Source organism: Salvia hispanica, chromosome 5 (genome assembly GCF_023119035.1).
Source record: "Salvia hispanica cultivar TCC Black 2014 chromosome 5, UniMelb_Shisp_WGS_1.0, whole genome shotgun sequence".
In the NCBI taxonomy this organism is placed as follows: Eukaryota; Viridiplantae; Streptophyta; class Magnoliopsida; order Lamiales; family Lamiaceae; genus Salvia; species Salvia hispanica.
In genome coordinates, this window is record NC_062969.1 from 41,044,736 (window position 1) to 41,062,313 (window position 17,578).

At 34.3% G+C, this 17,578-nt stretch overlaps 3 protein-coding genes across 15 annotated transcripts; 2 read left to right on the top strand and 1 right to left on the bottom strand.

Annotated features, from left to right (window-relative positions):
* Positions 1 to 116: 116 nt before the first annotated feature.
* Positions 117 to 3,581, bottom strand: LOC125188247 (mitochondrial carrier protein CoAc1-like). Its single transcript, XM_048085013.1, has 7 exons — positions 2,902 to 3,581; positions 2,155 to 2,240; positions 1,841 to 2,048; positions 1,542 to 1,674; positions 1,237 to 1,421; positions 826 to 954; positions 117 to 367 (listed from the first exon to the last, which is right to left on the bottom strand). Exons 1-7 carry the CDS (start codon positions 3,094 to 3,096, stop codon positions 266 to 268), a joined length of 1,038 nt encoding a protein of 345 aa, XP_047940970.1. The 5' UTR covers positions 3,097 to 3,581; the 3' UTR covers positions 117 to 265.
* A 7,230-nt stretch (positions 3,582 to 10,811) lies between these two features.
* Positions 10,812 to 13,136, top strand: LOC125186829 (cytokinin riboside 5'-monophosphate phosphoribohydrolase LOG8). Of its 2 annotated transcripts, none has more exons than XM_048083286.1 (7): positions 10,812 to 11,175; positions 11,439 to 11,536; positions 11,636 to 11,666; positions 11,999 to 12,098; positions 12,182 to 12,252; positions 12,330 to 12,473; positions 12,677 to 13,136. In XM_048083286.1, exons 1-7 carry the CDS (start codon positions 11,059 to 11,061, stop codon positions 12,761 to 12,763), a joined length of 648 nt encoding a protein of 215 aa, XP_047939243.1. In that variant the 5' UTR covers positions 10,812 to 11,058; the 3' UTR covers positions 12,764 to 13,136. The 2 variants fall into 2 exon arrangements, with proteins under 2 accessions (XP_047939243.1, XP_047939242.1); XM_048083285.1 differs by having other exon boundaries at positions 10,819 to 11,175; positions 12,674 to 13,136.
* Positions 13,137 to 14,551: 1,415 nt separating this feature from the next.
* On the top strand, positions 14,552 to 17,466 carry LOC125190686 (protein CLP1 homolog). 12 transcript variants are annotated; one of them, XM_048088049.1, is made up of 11 exons: positions 14,553 to 14,705; positions 14,900 to 14,968; positions 15,054 to 15,344; positions 15,463 to 15,559; positions 15,648 to 15,889; positions 16,032 to 16,170; positions 16,251 to 16,325; positions 16,454 to 16,588; positions 16,656 to 16,891; positions 17,062 to 17,106; positions 17,200 to 17,466. In XM_048088049.1, exons 4-11 carry the CDS (start codon positions 15,551 to 15,553, stop codon positions 17,282 to 17,284), a joined length of 966 nt encoding a protein of 321 aa, XP_047944006.1. In that variant the 5' UTR covers positions 14,553 to 14,705; positions 14,900 to 14,968; positions 15,054 to 15,344; positions 15,463 to 15,550; the 3' UTR covers positions 17,285 to 17,466. The 12 variants fall into 12 exon arrangements, with proteins under 12 accessions (XP_047943999.1, XP_047944006.1, XP_047944005.1 ...); XM_048088042.1 differs by having other exon boundaries at positions 14,552 to 14,705; positions 15,463 to 15,889; XM_048088048.1 differs by lacking the exon at positions 15,463 to 15,559.
* Positions 17,467 to 17,578: the final 112 nt, after the last annotated feature.

The following is a 17,578-nucleotide window of genomic DNA, read 5'->3' on the forward strand; positions in this document are numbered from 1 at the left end:
TTTCACAATTGTTGTCTTTGTGCCTTTTGTTTTCCTGGCTTGGCTTCATTAGTTGATCAATTATAAGATAAGATTAAAAAATAATAATAATAAATAAAAAGATTTCCTGATCAATATATATGGGACCAAAGATTTATTTAATAATCGAATATGATGAGTTCAAACTTCAACAAGTTCATAAACTAACCTAAGCACATAGCGCTTTTTATCAAAAGAGCTGCACCTCCTCTATTTAACGTTAGCTAGTAAATGAAGTAGAGCAAGCTTATGCAGATGCAGTCGCGCTCGATTTCTGACGAGGAGGAATCTGCAACCGAATCTTCATTGCGTCGTAAACAGTGAAACCAATAGCAACAGATGGTACAACCTGCAGGAAAGGGTCAACCAGCAAGATCTTAGCACATAAAACTAGCTTGTTTCTTCGTGTCTGATAAAGTTGGGTGGGGGATACGGGGTTGGACCACAGTTAATCATCATAGAATCGTGACAAATACGGGGTACTAAGAAATGGGACATATATGGCTCGCGTTCGATAAGTTAGCAACCAATAATGATCTCAGTGTGAATCTCAAGATTTGTGACTATCAGGACTAGTCTAAGAACTCGTGAACATACGTTACCATGATGTAAATAATGTGTAGGCAATAGAAACGTGGCAAATACTACTAAGCTACAAGACTTATGGCTCGAGTGTTCGGTAAGTTAGAAACCAGTAATGATCACAAATTGTGAATATCAAGATTTGTGTCTATCGGGGCTGGTCTTTCTGTTTCCACTATACGATAAAGGAAGAAACGGGTGAAAGAACTCAAAATCACAAGTTACCTTGATATAATTGATGCTTAGGCCAGCGAACAACTGTCTCCAACCGTGATTACGGACAATGGAAGCGAGCCCCTCCCACGTGCTCTTATACATGTGACCACCTTGCGATGAAGGCTGCAGATGCTCGACCTGGAATGACTCGGGATTAGCAGTCTTAGGACATCGGGCAGATTATCTCCATCATTATTTCGTAAGTAACATGTAGTATAATGATCAAAGATAATGCCACTTTGGGTCACGGGTTAGATTCATAATAAATGCAATCGAGTATTTGAAGGGTTAGTCGATTAAACAAGTTCGAAGATGCTCAATCCATCGAAGTATGTGGCTGTTTAGCCTATACTGATTTTATTTATCTAAACTACCGATTAAAGTAAACGCACTCAAGAGAAATAATGGATGGCCCAATACCTGCATCTGCCTCCTTACAACATCTAGCGGGTACGTCAAAGTTTGTCCAAGGACACCAGCTATAGCTCCACAAGATAGCCGCATAACAATTGTCTTCTGGTGTTCTTCAGGGACACGCCTTTTGAGCTCCTCGTAGACGTAAAATTTCAGGCCAGCGTATGGAAGAATACCTATAAGCGTGGGACCTGCACAAAGTAATTCTTTGGACTTCAGGAAGAATATGGATAACATACAATACTCTAAACAATTCACAATGTCAATGAAATAGTATAAGATCAAATAGAGCAATCAAATTCAACGTTTACCTATGCCTCGGTAGAGACCACGGACTCCCCCTTCTGTGTAGACTCTCTTGAATACATCTCCAATTCCAGTGTAAGAAGGATTTGCATTAGACTGCCTCGTTCCGCGCTGCAAATTTCCTCTTGTGTCTACAACCTAAAAAATAGGGATAGCAAACAACGATTCAACCACACATAATATAAGAGGCAGAAAATTTATGTATTTATGTGTGCAACTGCTTAAAGTTGAACTACTACACATTTCAATGATTTATTGTTGAATCTTGAATATCAATTCTAAAAAGAGAAATTCAAATGCAAACCTGGTACGCAAGTTTGGTGCGAGCCAAATCTAGGGGATAAGTGCATAAAACTGCAGTACCACCAGCAGCCGAGCCAGCTAAAAGATCCACAACGGGCCCCGTTCCCAAGGCCGAGTAGTTATCCAATATTCGTGAACGATACTGCTCGTAGGCCATGAAATGTAATGCTGCATAGGGTACAATCCTAAGTACACTTGCTCCATTCCCTCTGGATCACGAGAAAACGGAAAAAGAACGAAGAATAATAAGCCAAACGGATAAGCCAGTGATGATAAACAGACAACAACTCAAAATTAATGGCTTGAAAAGCTTACTTGTAAAATCCTGCTACACCTTCGTGCTTCAGTAGCTTCTTCAATGTTGGGTAAACCCCTAGCGAATGAAAACCTTGTGTTCTAGTCTAGAAGAGCAATGAGGAACAGAATTAGAAATGAGTAAAAGTTCAAGCAACATATCTGTTTTCTAATGTGAATATGAAATAAGATATGGTAGCTTCCTATCATAATGCAACGAAGATTATTAGACCTAGACTAGTGACCAGAAAAAAAAAGACTAGGATGCAAGAGACGCAGAGATGGTGGTGGCATCGAGCAACTGCAACAAGCAAGAAACAAACTGACACCCAAACACTTTTAAGCACATTCAGAAACCTTGGATGAGTAGTATAATTTGATAAACTGCCCCAAATTCTAGATGTTGAATTACTAACAATTCAAACCTATATAACTCTCTAAAATGAGATTTCTAGATAATTCAGTCATATGAAACTTCCTATCAACTGTACAAAAAATCCAGTTCACCATGCAATTTGCAAGGCATTGCATCAACTGTTCATTGCAATGATCATTCAATCCTTATGAATGGCTAAAAACTAATGCAGCCACACCAGAGTCATCTCAACAATAGAAACAGACATTTACCAAAACCAACTACACGAATATATAAGATTATAACATCAAAATCCACATAAAAAGACCTCTTACTAAATCATGCCTTCACAATTCAATATGCACAACCAAACATTCAACCAACTAAATCAGCAGCAACAAACAATTCACCACCTGCAAAAGGATTTTAGTTCGTTCCAACGGGGCAACGGCAGTCTTAGCAAATCCACCAGCTGCCCCACCAGCAATCAGCTCCTTTACATACACAGGAACGGTATCCATATACTTGGCCTCTCTGTGAGCAGAAGCTGCTCCTGCAAATCCAGTCACATTGGATGACAGAGTAGAACCCCTTGAAGAATCCATCATCTTCAAAACCTAATCTCAACAATTCAATCCCAAAGATCCCAATTTTCAACCAAAATCAAGGAAGAGATTATTATCCACCCTTCAATTTATAAAACTCCTTATCCCATCTATCTCTTGGAATAGAGAAGCAAAACGACTTGTTTCCAACAGGCAGAATCAAAGGCCTGGGAACAAAATCTATGTTCACAAGCCAGTCTTCTTCGCTGAAATCAAGATTCATCAAAATTTTACAGCAAGAATCGGAGAAACGATCGACGCCCTTCACAATTCAAACACACCCGCCATGAAATACAAATTGGGTTTCAATCAAAATCGAATCTTTTTTCTCAACAAAGATAGATTTTGCATACAAATTCAAATTTCTAGAGCAAGAAAAGCCTCAGGATGAAATTGAGGAGGCTTTTCTTGAAAATATAAACCACCCAATTTGAATTGGTCTTCCAGAAATGTAATTGTTTATATTGAATTGAATTTTGTTTTTGCTCCTACTATTTGCTTGGCTGGAGAGATTCGAGGCAAAATTCTGGTAGAAATTGGTGGCGCAAAATTTGGGGCCTACAAACCGCCGAATTAGAGACATGTGAATCAACTAAGACTATATATAAGTATTTATTTAAATGAGGTTTTAAAGTCTTAGTAGTTTTTTTTTTAAAAAATGGATGGCATTGTAGTATATGTCTGTGGAATGAGAGCTTCATATACACCACTTGCCCCTAAAAAGTAAAGAAACAATAAATTATAGTAAATGCATTCTATTATTTTCGTATCATTTACAGCATAACGCGTAATCAACTTACTAATTTAGGAGTATTAAAAAGTTCCAGCAAAGATGAAATTTGTCCAAGTGTGAGTGATGCCCAATCTGATATAAAATTAATGAAGGATTCGACTGAGTAATTTAAATTTAAATGCATAAATTATGCAACGTGGACAGTTTAAAATATTTGTTTTCAGCGTGAAAAGGGTACGGGAAAGTCACAAATTTGGCAGTTATTTGGTATCCTTAATTCGGATTTTAATTTTTCTCACTACTCAATTCACGACACATCTTCACATAATCATGTTTACCATCTCTTTTGTATAATCGCATTCTCTCCCACTGCAATCCGTCTTCAATCTTTAATTTACATAACATACTTCCGTTTACGAAACTGATGTCATCTATCGTGGAGATTTGATTTCATATATCAGTTTGCTTGGTTACATTTATTGTATTGATTGTCTAATGGGTCGACAATTGCATATCCGCCATCCACAATTTAGTTTTTAACTGTGGAAATTGTCATCCTGACGTTCTACAATTTAATTCTCAATTCTAGGTCGGCAATTGCAAATCATCAGCATATGCTCATTCTGCAATTTAGTTTTCAATTTATTTTTTGCTAGGTTTTGTTATGTGTTACGAATTATAATTCCAGATTGCTTGGTTTAATAATATACATTGCATTAATTGCATTTTTTTAGGTTTTGGGAATGGAGTAATGGAGAGATAGAGTCGGTTGGAGAGATAGAGCTAATGGGAGTGGGGGAGAGAAAACGTAGTCTAATTCAAAATGGAATTCTGAATATAAATCGCACCCAAATTAGTGGAATATACCAAATCTGATTTAGTTTCAAGTATAGTAAAATGACATAATTACCCCTGACAAACAATATCTAGAACTCTTGTATGTAATCTGGACTCTATTCCTACAAATCAAATCTCATGCATCAATAACTAGATCTAACAGATCTAGTTAGTAAGGCACCATAACACTCCCCTATATATATAGTGGTTTTATAATAAAATGTTAGTTGAATAAGTTAGTAGAATGTGTAGCATACTTATCATAAAATTGAAATAAGACTTTTATTGTGAGACGAATGAAAATGACAAAATAAAACTTTTATTGTGGAACGAAATTGAACTGAACTAAGCTAAGTAGCTCAGAAAGGGAATACTAAAACCAACAAGTGTATACGCCATCCCAGGCGATCGTACATCAGCAGATAGTCCTGTCCTAGGAATAGAAGACCCCGTCTGAAATTGTGAAAAACAACAATTATTAATAATACAATACACAACAATAGAATAGAACTATAAATTTTAGAACATGAAGACTCAATGGAATAGTATTACCTTTGAGGCACCATGCCTGGCGATCGAACGTATGTAGGTAGTCTTGTCTAAGTAATTAAATAGTATTACCTTTGATGCTCCACGATCGAACATATGTAGGTAGTCTTGTCTAAGTAATAGGAGACCACCTGTGAAATTGTGACAAACAACAATTATTAATAAAGCAATATACAGCAACATATTAGAACTATAACATTAAGAACATAAATACTAAATGAAATTTACATTTGACGTGCTAGAGGCGCCATGTCAGGCGATTGAACAAATGCAGGTAGTCCTCTCAGATCTAGTGTACATTTGTTTATTTCGAACTATAAAATTTTCATTAACTTGAATAGTGTGAGTACATTCACCTCTTGATTGAACAAATGCAGGTAGTCCTCTCAGATCTAGTGTACATTTGTTTATTTCGAACTATAAAATTTTCATTAACTTGAATAGTGTGAGTACATTCACCTCTTGCTTGATTTCGCCTAGCTAATTAGATATAGTATTTTTGTAACTTTCCACAAGTCTCAATCGTTTATTTCCTTCGAAAATGCATGAGATTTCTGCTTTGTTTTATTTTTGTCACCTTTCACGTTAGCCAGTTTACGTAGTTGCCAATTTCTACATGATTTTGTGTTCGTGAGTAGATTTCGATTTTAGATCTGAGTTTACAGGTCTGAATTTAAGTTTTCATCCATGGAGTCTTTGATTTCCTTTTCTTTTGTTACGTGATAGAGAAGATAATGTCTCAATCTGCGAGTGGGACCACCTTTTTGCTTTTTTGTTACATTTTGCTTTTGTTCTTCTACCCTTTTAGCTTTTCCGCAAGTCTTGGTAGTCAGTTAGGCAACATTGTCTGTTATTCCTTTTACCTTTTCTCTATCCCTTTTTAGTAGGAGTGAGCATTCGGGTTTTAGTTTAATTTTTTGCTCAAACCGAACCGAAAACGAAAAACTGAATTATGTAAAAATTGAAATCGAACCGAAATAAAAAAACCAAACTAAACCGAATATTATAAGATTTTTAAAAAACTAAAAAACATAAAACCGAAAAATATATAACAAAAAAATCAAGAAATCATAAAACATAACATGATGTTATTAACTTTGAACATAATATACAAACATCCACGAGACCACGAGACCATAACAATATAACATGATGTTATTAACTTTGTATATTTATAGAGTGGAAAACAAAGTTTCAAATCCATGGAAAATCCTAAAAGATACTCTCTCCGTTCCTTCATAGTTAGTCATTTTTCCATTTCGAGAAGTTCCCTCATAGTTGAGTCATTTCCATATATAATAATTTTTTCCTCTCTCTTACTTTACTCTCTCTTACTTTATTCTCTCTACTTTATTCACTTTTTACTTTATTCTCTCTACCTTTTTCTCTTTCTTACTTTTTAATCTATTTATTTAACACACTCAACATTCATTTCTTAAACTCTGTGCCGAAAAGTTCCGCCTCAACTATGAGGGAACGGAGGGAGTACTTGTTTCGGAAGGAGAAAAAATTCCCTAGTCCACACATGACAATCTTATTTGGTATGCCTCACTAATAAAATCTTGCCAGGTGAAAATGTGTAGTATACACGGCCAAATGATTATAAGGCATAATATGATGTTTTAAGGAAACTTTTAGGCAAAACACATTCTTAGATCCTTATACTTTAATCAAAATGTTAATTAAGTCCTCGTACAATTTTTTCGTTTTAATAGGTCCTTATATCTTTCTGATAAATTTCATCATATCCTCGTACAATTTTTTCGTTTTAGTAGATCCTTAAACTTTGATTATAACTTTTATTAGGTCCTTATGCAATTTTTTATTTTTAAGATATTCTTTCACTTTTATTTTAGATAATAATTTATATTTAATTAAATTTAATGAACCTTTTAATTTTATTATTTAACTTATCTTATGATTATAAATATTCAGGGAAACATATCTTTCAATATAAATATAAATAATCAATAGAAAATTCGGATAGTTATTCTAAAAATAATTCGATTTTAATCTTCAATCATCACGGTTAATCTTTTTATTATTCTCTACAACTTATTGAGATTATTGGATAACAAGATGATATTATCTTTATAGACTATGCTAAGTTAAATAATGGAATATTAAAAAGTTCATTAAGTTTAATTAAATTTAGATTATTATCCAAGATAAATGTAAAATAGTCCCTAAAATAAAAGATTGTACAAGGACCTAAATCACCTAATGAAAGTTATGATAAAAGTATAAGGTCCTACTAAAACGAAAATATGTACGAGGACCTGATAAAATTATTGTGAAAAGTATAAGGACCTATTAAAACGAAAAAATTATATAAGGATCCTATGAATATTTTGACTAAAGTATAAGGACCTAAGAATGTATTTTGTCAAACTTTTATAATTTCCATATTTAATATACACAAACCATATGTACACATTATACGTTAAATTATTAATTAATTGTAACATTTCTATTAAAAAAGTCGTCTGCCATTCAAGTAAATATATTCTTCACTATATTTACAATTTATTGATTATATCTTTTATATATATATATAATATTTTTATCTTCATTATTTTATAATTATTTTTACAGTTAAGTAACTATAAATTAAAGACGGCGTATTTACGACTAGTAAAGTTTTATTCTTAGATTTATAGTTGATGTTTCTTTAAAGTCATATTGAAATTTAATCATATATTTCTATCGTATAAAATTCATTAGATTATTTTATTATTATTAACTACCTTAATCAATATTTTAACTTAACATATGATCATTATATATTTTATGTGTAATGGTAAAATAAAAAATAGAACTACGTTGTACAGCCATTCATAGAGTAATAAACTTATTGTGTGCGATGCTAATATAATACTATCATTTATGTATATATCGATAAAGAAAAAGATAAAAATTCCCATCAAATAAATAAATATAATTTATACATGTCAATATAAAAGAATAATAGTCTCAATTAAAAAATTGGTGGTCCAATATGACTATCATTTTAGTACAATATGATAATCATTTTATATATGGGAATAATAAAACTTTCCTTAAAACATGATATTATGTCATTAAAATCATTTGCCATGTATGCTACATATTTTCATTTGGCAAGATTTTATTAGTGAGGTATACCAAATAAGATTGCCATGTGGTGTGTATGGACTAGAGAATTTTTTCTCTTCTGGAAGACTATCGAAATATGTTATTATTATCTTATTTATAATCGGTCTTTATTAGTTGGAGACTGGAGTTTTTTTTAATTCTATAGATATCATCTTTGTTAGTAATTGTGAAGCTTATATATCTCCTACTATAACTTTGCAATTTTGGTATTACATTTTTCAATTTTGGAGAACCTCATAAGTCATAACGGTAGTGTTCCACCAACAGCTGTAAGGATTTGAGTGCTCCTAAATGAACCTCTTAAATAGCTATGTCATATTGATGTTTGGTATAGCAAATTAAAAATAAGAAATAAAATTAAGATTGTTACAAATTATAAATAAGAAATAAAATTAAATTGTCAAAAGTATCTTTATTAAATTTTATGACTAAACTATTGTCCTAATTTTTCTTACAAATCTAACCACTGCACCCCCAGATTCTCTCAATGCAATTCTTGCTTATACTCAGTTTTTTTATCTAATTTTATTGTGATGATAAACAACCAAATTTTGTACAATCAAAATAAGGCTATATTAATAATTTGATGTATTGATTATATATTAAAATAATAAATATAGTAAGTGGACAAGTTAAAAAGACTTATTCACCTCATATTTTATTTTATATTTGAATTTTCTTCCTATTTTTTTTAAAAATTTGAATAAAAATATGCACTAATTACATTTATGGTTCTAAAAAAATAAAAAAAAATTATACATAAATCATAAATATGTGACCACAATACAATTTCCATGTACTATATATGCATCCATATACTTTAATTAAATGCATAAATAAACTTATTTTTTTTTTTAAATAAACTAGTTTTTGGTTGTACAAAATTTGGTCACATAGATTTATTGTTAATTTTATGCTTCCACATCACAAACAAACCGGTGAGTTTCCTCATTTGCGTTCAAACAAGTACGGTAACTTATTTTATTTGTTGAATTTGTTGATTTATTGCTCCCTAAAATCATAATCTGGTTTAAGTGTTCATTTTATTTTATACAGTGAATACAAGGTGCCGAGTTTCTTTTTCTTAACCAATTAAATCAGATTGATGGTATTGGAATGCATAGTGTTGATTATGTAATACTAGAATCAGCGCGTAGATGACTGTTTTTATAGTTCATTCTAAATTATAAATGCATTCTATTATTTTCGTATCATGCAATAGAGATAACACATAATTAACTTACTAATTTATATTAGTAAAAAATTACAACAAAAATGAAATTTGTCCAAATGTGAGTGATGCAATCTGGAATAAAACTAATCAAGCATTCGATTGAATAATTTAAATTTAAATGAATAAACTACGCAACGTGGACCCGTTTAAAAGAAAATTTTGTATCATCAACATTGATATTAAAAATTCATATTCAATATTTATAAATATTTTGAAATTATTTTTATCCATGTTATAAATTTATTTTGTAACACAAAATATTAAGATTACTTTTGAGAGAGACAATGAGTCGGTATGGGTAGAGCCGTAGGGAAGAATTAATGGGACCTCAATTAGGACCCGTCAATATATTTTTATAATATTTTATTGATTCAAAATTTTCCAATATTAATCGAATGAAATTGGAGACAACAATCTTAACTTTACTTCCCAAATCCATGAATCTAGTGTGCAACCCTATCTTGTCCAGAAAAACAGAGAATGGCTGACTTGGCCTAAATATGAGATCCATTAGAAACACAATCTAGTGAATAAAACATATACGATAATATTCTCTTTAGTCACAATCATATAAAAGGTCACATTAATCACTAAATTTTAAAGAGTTAAAATTGTTTTTTGCTTCCCAAGAAGCGAGAAATCAATTCGATTAGTCATCTATAATTATAATTTTTTAAAAAGGCATTTTTTAGATGAAAAATATTTCATTCATGTAATTTAAATTTATAACATGCACTACTTGTGTAAAATTAAACATTAAAGGTTGTTTGTCCAATTGTACTAACATAAAACTATTTTAGCTATGTTTGACTTTCATGTGCTACTGTTATTTTTATTAAATAATCTTTCATAAAATTTATCCGATTCTAGGCAGACCAATTCAAATAATATGATCGCAGCAAATTTTTAAAATATATATTATAAGATATTAAAGGAAGTAGGTTCAACTATAATGTGTCGAAGATTGGATTCTTGATGCATTCAAATCTTATTTAAAATTTTATACACGATTAATATATATGACGAGTATAAATCTCACACGCAATTTGGATTGGTTTAAATTTCAGATGCCGACATATATAGAGTATGTGGGCTACCCAGTGTTTTCTTTAATCATTAATAAAAGGTTTTTGCAAAAAAAAAAAAAAGGAAAAAAAAAAATTAATAAACACACACACGTCTGAAGAACCTTTTTTGATTTATTGGGCTTCTTTATTCAGTAAAATCAAGAAATACCCAGATTGTCTTTTTTCTTTTCCTTTTCCATTTTTCTCTGATTCTTTATTACTTTAGGCTTGTTTTGTCTATTTCGTGTGTATTGAGATATGGGCTTAGTTTAGTATCTTGTATATTTATAGGAGTTAGTGAGTGAGAGAGATACTCCATATAGGAGAAGGGTCATTTTCTTTTGTTATCTTTTAGCTCTCACATTATTAAAGATTGGATTTTGTGGGATTGTGAGAGCATTTGAATTGGAATGGAACTCAATTTTAGAAACGTCAACAAGTTCAAGAAAATATGTGTCTTCTGTGGGAGTAATCCAGGCCACAGACAAGTCTTCAGTGATGCAGCTATTGACTTGGGGAATGAACTGGTATGTCTGTGTGTGTGTCTCTGTTTGTTCTTACCTGTTTTTATTGCAATTATAAAGTCAATCTTGGATTGAAACCTTAATCATGGTTGGCAAAAGTATTGACTTTGAGTGTTTTTTTGGGATTGAGCTGTGTCTGTGTGTGTTCATGATGTTACATGTGAACTGTTCTTGATTATGTTATTTTGTTGTTTGTTGTTTATATATGGGAATTTGATTATGCAAAATATGGATTATTGTGTGTAAAAATGTGATTGTGAATGCAGGTGAAGAGGAAAATAAACTTGGTTTATGGAGGTGGGAGTGTAGGGCTAATGGGACTATTGTCACAGAGAGTTTATGATGGTGGTTGCCATGTTCTTGGGTAAGGGTTTTAGATGACTGATTTTCTTGGCCCGAAATCCGGGTTTACAGACTTGTTTACTTGGCCTAATCTGACTGCATTTGTTGCTTGAATGTGCAGAGTTATCCCTAAAGCGCTTGTTCCTGTTGAGGTATGTGTTCAAGATTCTATTTCACCATCTTTGAGTTTCATCTGCATTCGTAGCTACTCGTATTACTAACACATTTGTCCCTTAATGGCCTTGATGAAGTTGATGTCTTCTTGAGTTGGGCCTCAAGTCCTGGTTGAGTCTTGTCTGCATTTGTAGTTAGTTGTATCACTAAGTGCCTTGAGGAAGTTGGTGTCCTCTTGAATTGGGACGATGTTTGAATCTCTATCTTGGTTTCGTATATGTGGTTAGCTCAAATTTAGTTGGATTTTGGTGCCATCTTTGATAATGCTGGTGATGTAGTTATAATCTCGATTAAGTCTTGCACTCGACAGATATCAGGAGAGACTGTTGGGGAAGTGAGGATCGTTTCTGACATGCACGAAAGGAAGGCTGATATGGCTCGTGAGGCTGAAGCGTTTATCGCTCTTCCTGGTATAAAACGGAAGCTTTGTTTCGTTTTGATTCTTAGTTTTGTACTTGCTGAGCAGCGTATTCCGTTTGCTTGAACTTCTTAGGAGGCTATGGGACGATGGAGGAGTTACTCGAGATGATAACTTGGGCACAGCTTGGGATCCATAAAAAGCCGGTGATTCATCTTTTCCATCGTCTTGTGGGATGATTATATCCATGTTTCCAGTTATTTACTTTTGATGCGGACTACAGGTTGGCTTGCTCAACGTTGATGGCTACTACGACCCTTTGCTTGCGTTATTCGATAAAGGTGTTGAAGAAGGCTTCATAAAACAAGCTGCTAGGCACATAGTTCTTTCAGCTCCTACCGCTGAAGAGCTGCTAACAAAAATGGAGGTAATGTCTCACGAGCAATTGTAGTTTGTAAATAACCTGTGTAAGCCCTCGTTTCCAGTAAATGGATCCCGTATTTGTGTTCAAATTGTAGCAAGTAACAGGATAGACTAATATCATCACCACAGCTTGTTCTGTTCATTCTTGAATTGTACTTAGTGTAATGTTTTCTTGAACAAGTTGGTACGATTTTGAATTTGCAGCAGCACGCCCCTTTTGATGACCACGTTGCGCCTCATGAAAGCTGGCAGATGGAGCAACTGGGGAACTACCCAACGGAGAGAGAGACGTGAGGGGGAGTTCCTTTTCGTGGTAGGCCTATCGACTCGAGAGAAACCTGATGTGATTAATTCTTATTGCATAGTGTGTTTAGAGTTTGTCTGGGAAGGGGCCACCATAAAGTTCAACTTCCCATCACAGTTATTGCTTCTGTTTAGGCTTGATTTTTACTGTTGTTTACAGTAGATAAACGCGCAACGTCGATTCAAACTTGGATGCTTCGAAACATGAGAGCCTATGATTTATGCTTAGTCTATGGTCCCATTGAAATGAACATGTTCTTGCATACTATAATGTAAGGAAAAAAACAGTATTGTGCAAAGGCAAATTCTGCCTTGATCAAATTGTGAATGTGTTTGAATTGTCTATGAATAAATCTTAGCTCTACTTATGATTTAGTCTAAAACTTCAATTGTTCTTAAAACATAGATCCAAAGGCTGTATCAATTATTAGCATACTAATACTATATGCTTAAGTGCGTTTAGACGATCATTTGATTGAATCTCTTGATCTCGAAGGCCTATTACTTTTAGGGTACCAAGAGCTCGGCCCCCGGGCTCTTAATTTTGTGTTAGATTTACGAATAAATGAACCGTTGTGACCTGAGTCGACGGCATGTCACATGGATCTGTGTTGAGGGTGAGGGGGCAAAATGGGCAGGCTAGAAGGCCCCTTTTTCTTTCTGGAATTTATTGATTTGATTGAAGAAATGGTGGGTAAGCTTGTGCTACTGGGACAAATGGGTCAAGATGAGAGAGGATTATGTTTTGGAGTTTTTAAGGTGGCTCCCTTTGACACAGCTTTAGGTTTGTCCTTTTTGATGGGTTGTAGATTTTGTCTACATCTCTCTATGTCTCTTTCTTATCTTCCATTTTGATGGGCGAAGTAATTTTTAAAATTAACTGCGTTCTAAAGGGATCTGGTATTTTATACTACGTCTACAGTATTCTTGATGACCAAAAATAAGAAACTAGTCATCAGTTGAAACACGTTTTCCACTCGTTTTGCAATGCAATTATTTTCTATTTGTCTCAAATTAGCACTTTGGTGACACACATGATCAATGACAGTGACAAAGGGTTATGACTTTTATAGAACCAGCCTATCACAATTTTTAAATCCTATTAGAGGGGAATATGTTGAGGTTAAGCGAAGCGAATATGATATTTATGAGACAAGAATGCCTATATCTTTTCATTTTTGGTCGTCGAGGTGTTTACGAGCCGATCGTGGCAATCAAGGTCGCGATGGCCTCACTCGAGTGGTGTTGGCTTTCACTCCGGATCACCTATAACTTTTCCTACAACATCCTCTATTCCACCCCTCACAAACATAAAATATGATGGTGGGTCCATTACTTATGTTTGTGAGGGGTGGAGTAGGTGATGTTGTAGGAAAAGTTGTAGGTGATCCAGACCGGCTGGGTTTAGAGTTGAGTGCAATGAGAAATATCATGTCAAACTTTTAATGATATTTTTTTTATAAATGTTAATCTTCTAATAACCAAATATTAATATATTAATTGATAATTAACTTTAAAAAATATGCAACTATATAACATTATTATATGAACTAAATAATATAATAATTTATAATAATAATAGTCCTAATCCTAATGATAAAGCTTGGTAAAACTGTCAATCTAATAGATAATTTATTATCTAATTTAATTATTATAATAATTATTTATTTTTAAATTAATACTCTACTCCTACAACAATATTTTACCTCATAGTGTAATTCAATTTTAGTGATTAATAGGCCTATAATTTGATAATTTAGAGTCCATTTAAATGATCTTTAATAGATACACCTAAACTGCTTTGAATGGCTTACGGCGGCTCCGCCAGGTAGCTTGACAAAGAGTGTGAGTTGAGAGTCGAAGTCGGTCCCAATTTGGAACGGAGATTCCGCCGGAGATTCGCCTCTCGTTTCCTCCAGGCCACAAATTTGCTGTATGTAATTGCGAAAAGTCGTAGTATTTTTTTTATGTTCAATTACATGACAATTTTTGTCTTCGATTTCGCAATTTGAAACCTAACTCTGAGGAAAATTAGTCCAATTTAAAAACCATTCACATTACGATGTGGAGCTGAAAAAGGGATTATGCTTAGATTATTGTATGCATTTCCGTTATTGACCGAATCAGGTTTTTACATGGTATGGCGCTACAATTGAAATTGATGGTACTACTTAAACTGATTACACGGCTGATGAGGTAATGAAAGTTATATCATGCTTAAACCGCGGAATGTTTGTACACATTAGCTGTATGGTTTGACTGTTTTTCTGTGTGTACACAGACGCCCATGATCAGCTACATCAATGTGCATGCTGTGCTGGATGCTAGAAGAAACCGTGCAAAAGCTGATGATGCTACCTCATCAATGTTACCTGTACTTGTATCTTGCATATTTGATTATCACTTCTAAGTTCTAAAAAGTGTGAGTGTTCTGCTAATACTTCTATAATTGAGAAGGATTTGAACTTTTGTATGGAGGATATGAAGGGTTTCCTTGTGCTGTATCCACATGATGATGCGCTGATATCTTGTTGAGCTGAGATGAGTAAATGATTGCATGGAAGATGAAAGGGTTTGCCACTACTTCACAATGCTCTGCTCTTTGCAGCATTTCAATTTAATCCTGTAAAGGAATGTTTTTTCATGATAAAATGAAACAAATTCTGGTTTGTCGCGTTGATGGCCAACAGGATATTTGAAGAAGAAAACACCAGATGTTCTGCTCTTATGGCATTTGTTTAATGTGTTAATTCCCAAGGAAATAGTAATCACCTTCCAATGACAGTGGTCTCTGTGCACCATGATAACTAGAACGATTGGACAAAGGTTTCTCTATTGCAAGTATGAACTGAATCTTGTGGGCCTGTTTCTTCAGGGACCACGGGTCATTGTCGTAGGACCTACGGATTCTGGAAAGAGTACATTGTCAAGAATGCTTCTGAGCTGGGCAGCTAAACAGGGATGGAAACCTACCTTTGTAGATTTAGACATAGGCCAAGGTTCTATAACAAAACCTGGGTGTATAGCTGCAACCCCAGTTGAGCTGCCTATTGATCCGGTGGAGGGAATTCCTCTTGATATGCCTCTAGTTTACTTTCATGGCCATGTGACTCCTAGGTAATAAAGTTGGCTCTTTTCCACTGAATATATCCACTGTACTTAATGGTTCTCAGTTTCCTAGTATTCACTCGTTGCTTTTTGAAAAGTGCAAATTTTATCAATTGTAAGTCCTTACCTGATTGGATTTGGTGCTTGGTAGTGCCAATGTAGAGCTGTACAAGGTATTGGTTAAGGAGCTTGCTCAAGTTTTGGAAGGACGGTTTGCTGGAAATGTTGAATCTAGAGCTGCGGGCATGGTGATTAATACCATGGGGTGGATCGAGGGTGTTGGTTATGAGGTATTTGATTTAATAATTTTTCAATTATAATCTAGAGCTGCAGGAATGGTGATTTTATAACCTTTTTCTCCCCTTGGCAGTTGCTGCTGCATGCAATTGATGCATTCAACGCCACAGTTGTTCTGGTTTTGGGTCAGGTATCTGTTTTTTTGCTGGTATGAGCGTGCCTCTTGAACGTGTTCTTTTTTGGGCTGTCTGAAAGCGTTCCTTGCCTTGTACATCAATGTCTTACTTGTGATATAATTTCTTCTTGCTTCTTTTCGGCACTTGAACGATTGTTCAGGAAAAGCTGTGGAGCATGCTTAGGGATGTTTTGAAAGGCAAAGCTAATGTAGATGTGGTGAAGCTTCAGAAGTCTGGTGGTGTAGTCTCGCGAAATGCAAAAGTCCGTCAGAAGGCCAGGGGTTCTAGAATACGTGTATGCGTCTCTACATTACCAGCATTATTTCTATTTTTGTGTTCCTCCTCTGAGTTGCCCTTTGCAGGAGTACTTCTACGGCCCTGTGAACGATCTTTCCCCTCATTCGAATACAGCCAATTTCAGTGATTTGTTAATCTATCGTATTGGTGGTGGACCCCAAGCCCCACGCTCTGCTCTGCCAGTTGGTGCTGAACCAGTCTCAGATCGTTTAAGAGTGGCTCCTGTCATTGTCAACCAAGACTTGCACCATCTCGTTTTAGCTGTCTCATTTGCTAAAGAACCAGATGAAATCATGTCCAGGTACACCAATTTCCTCGTTTGTTGCTTAAATACAACTTTCATCGAATATGGTTTAATGCTCAATTTGTCACTAAAAGAAAACTGAGACTTTTTCAGGCTCCAAAACTAATTAATTTGGAAATGAGGAATGAAATTCCCTTTGATTTTTCTCTTTTTCTTGTCTCTGTTAGTAATATTGCTGGCTTCATCTGGGTTACTGATATCAACTTCGAAAGGTATGGACCCGAAAAACACACCTTTCTTAATGCAACTATGCTTTCGAATATGCCTCTGAAACACGCCCTTATTTTGATGTGTAACCAACGCAGCAAAAAAATCACGTACCTAGCGCCCTCCGCTGGGAATCTTCCTGGTAAATACTTGATCGTGGGAAACCTGACATGGTGCGAATAGTGAGGGAGAGCGCATTCCGTTTCCATCATCGTTGGACTTGGGTTTAATGGATAGTATAATAGGTTGAATATATGACAGTTTGTATAAATATTTATCAACTTCAGCTACTCCTGGTGTCTTCTGCCTATGTAATACAAGAATTTCTATTTTGTACACTTAATTGTATTTTAAATTTTCGGACAGTCTAATTGTTCGAGAAATGAAGAGAGCACAATAGTTTCTAGGAAATACTACTACTGTATTTCAACTCTTGAAGTGATCACTTTATGACTAAAAGCTCATCATTTCTTCGCC

Bases quoted from the DNA above. Each gene is read 5' to 3' on its own strand.
- LOC125188247 (XM_048085013.1), bottom strand. From the start codon at position 3,096: ATGATGGATTCTTCAAGGGGTTCTACTCTGTCATCCAATGTGACTGGA. The intron at 2,049-2,154 runs GTAAGCTTTTCA...CTCGTGATCCAG, and splicing joins GGTGTAGCAGGATTTTACAA to AGGGAATGGAGCAAGTGTAC. The intron at 1,675-1,840 runs GTTTGCATTTGA...CCTATTTTTTAG, and splicing joins GCACCAAACTTGCGTACCAG to GTTGTAGACACAAGAGGAAA.
- LOC125186829 (XM_048083285.1), top strand. From the start codon at position 11,059: ATGGAACTCAATTTTAGAAACGTCAACAAGTTCAAGAAAATATGTGTC. The intron at 12,099-12,181 runs GTATAAAACGGA...TGAACTTCTTAG, and splicing joins AGCGTTTATCGCTCTTCCTG to GAGGCTATGGGACGATGGAG. The intron at 12,474-12,673 runs GTAATGTCTCAC...TTGAATTTGCAG, and splicing joins AGCTGCTAACAAAAATGGAG to CAGCACGCCCCTTTTGATGA.
- LOC125190686 (XM_048088042.1), top strand. From the start codon at position 15,573: ATGATAACTAGAACGATTGGACAAAGGTTTCTCTATTGCAAGTATGAA. The intron at 15,890-16,031 runs GTAATAAAGTTG...GGTGCTTGGTAG, and splicing joins CATGGCCATGTGACTCCTAG to TGCCAATGTAGAGCTGTACA. The intron at 16,892-17,061 runs GTACACCAATTT...TGTCTCTGTTAG, and splicing joins CCAGATGAAATCATGTCCAG to TAATATTGCTGGCTTCATCT.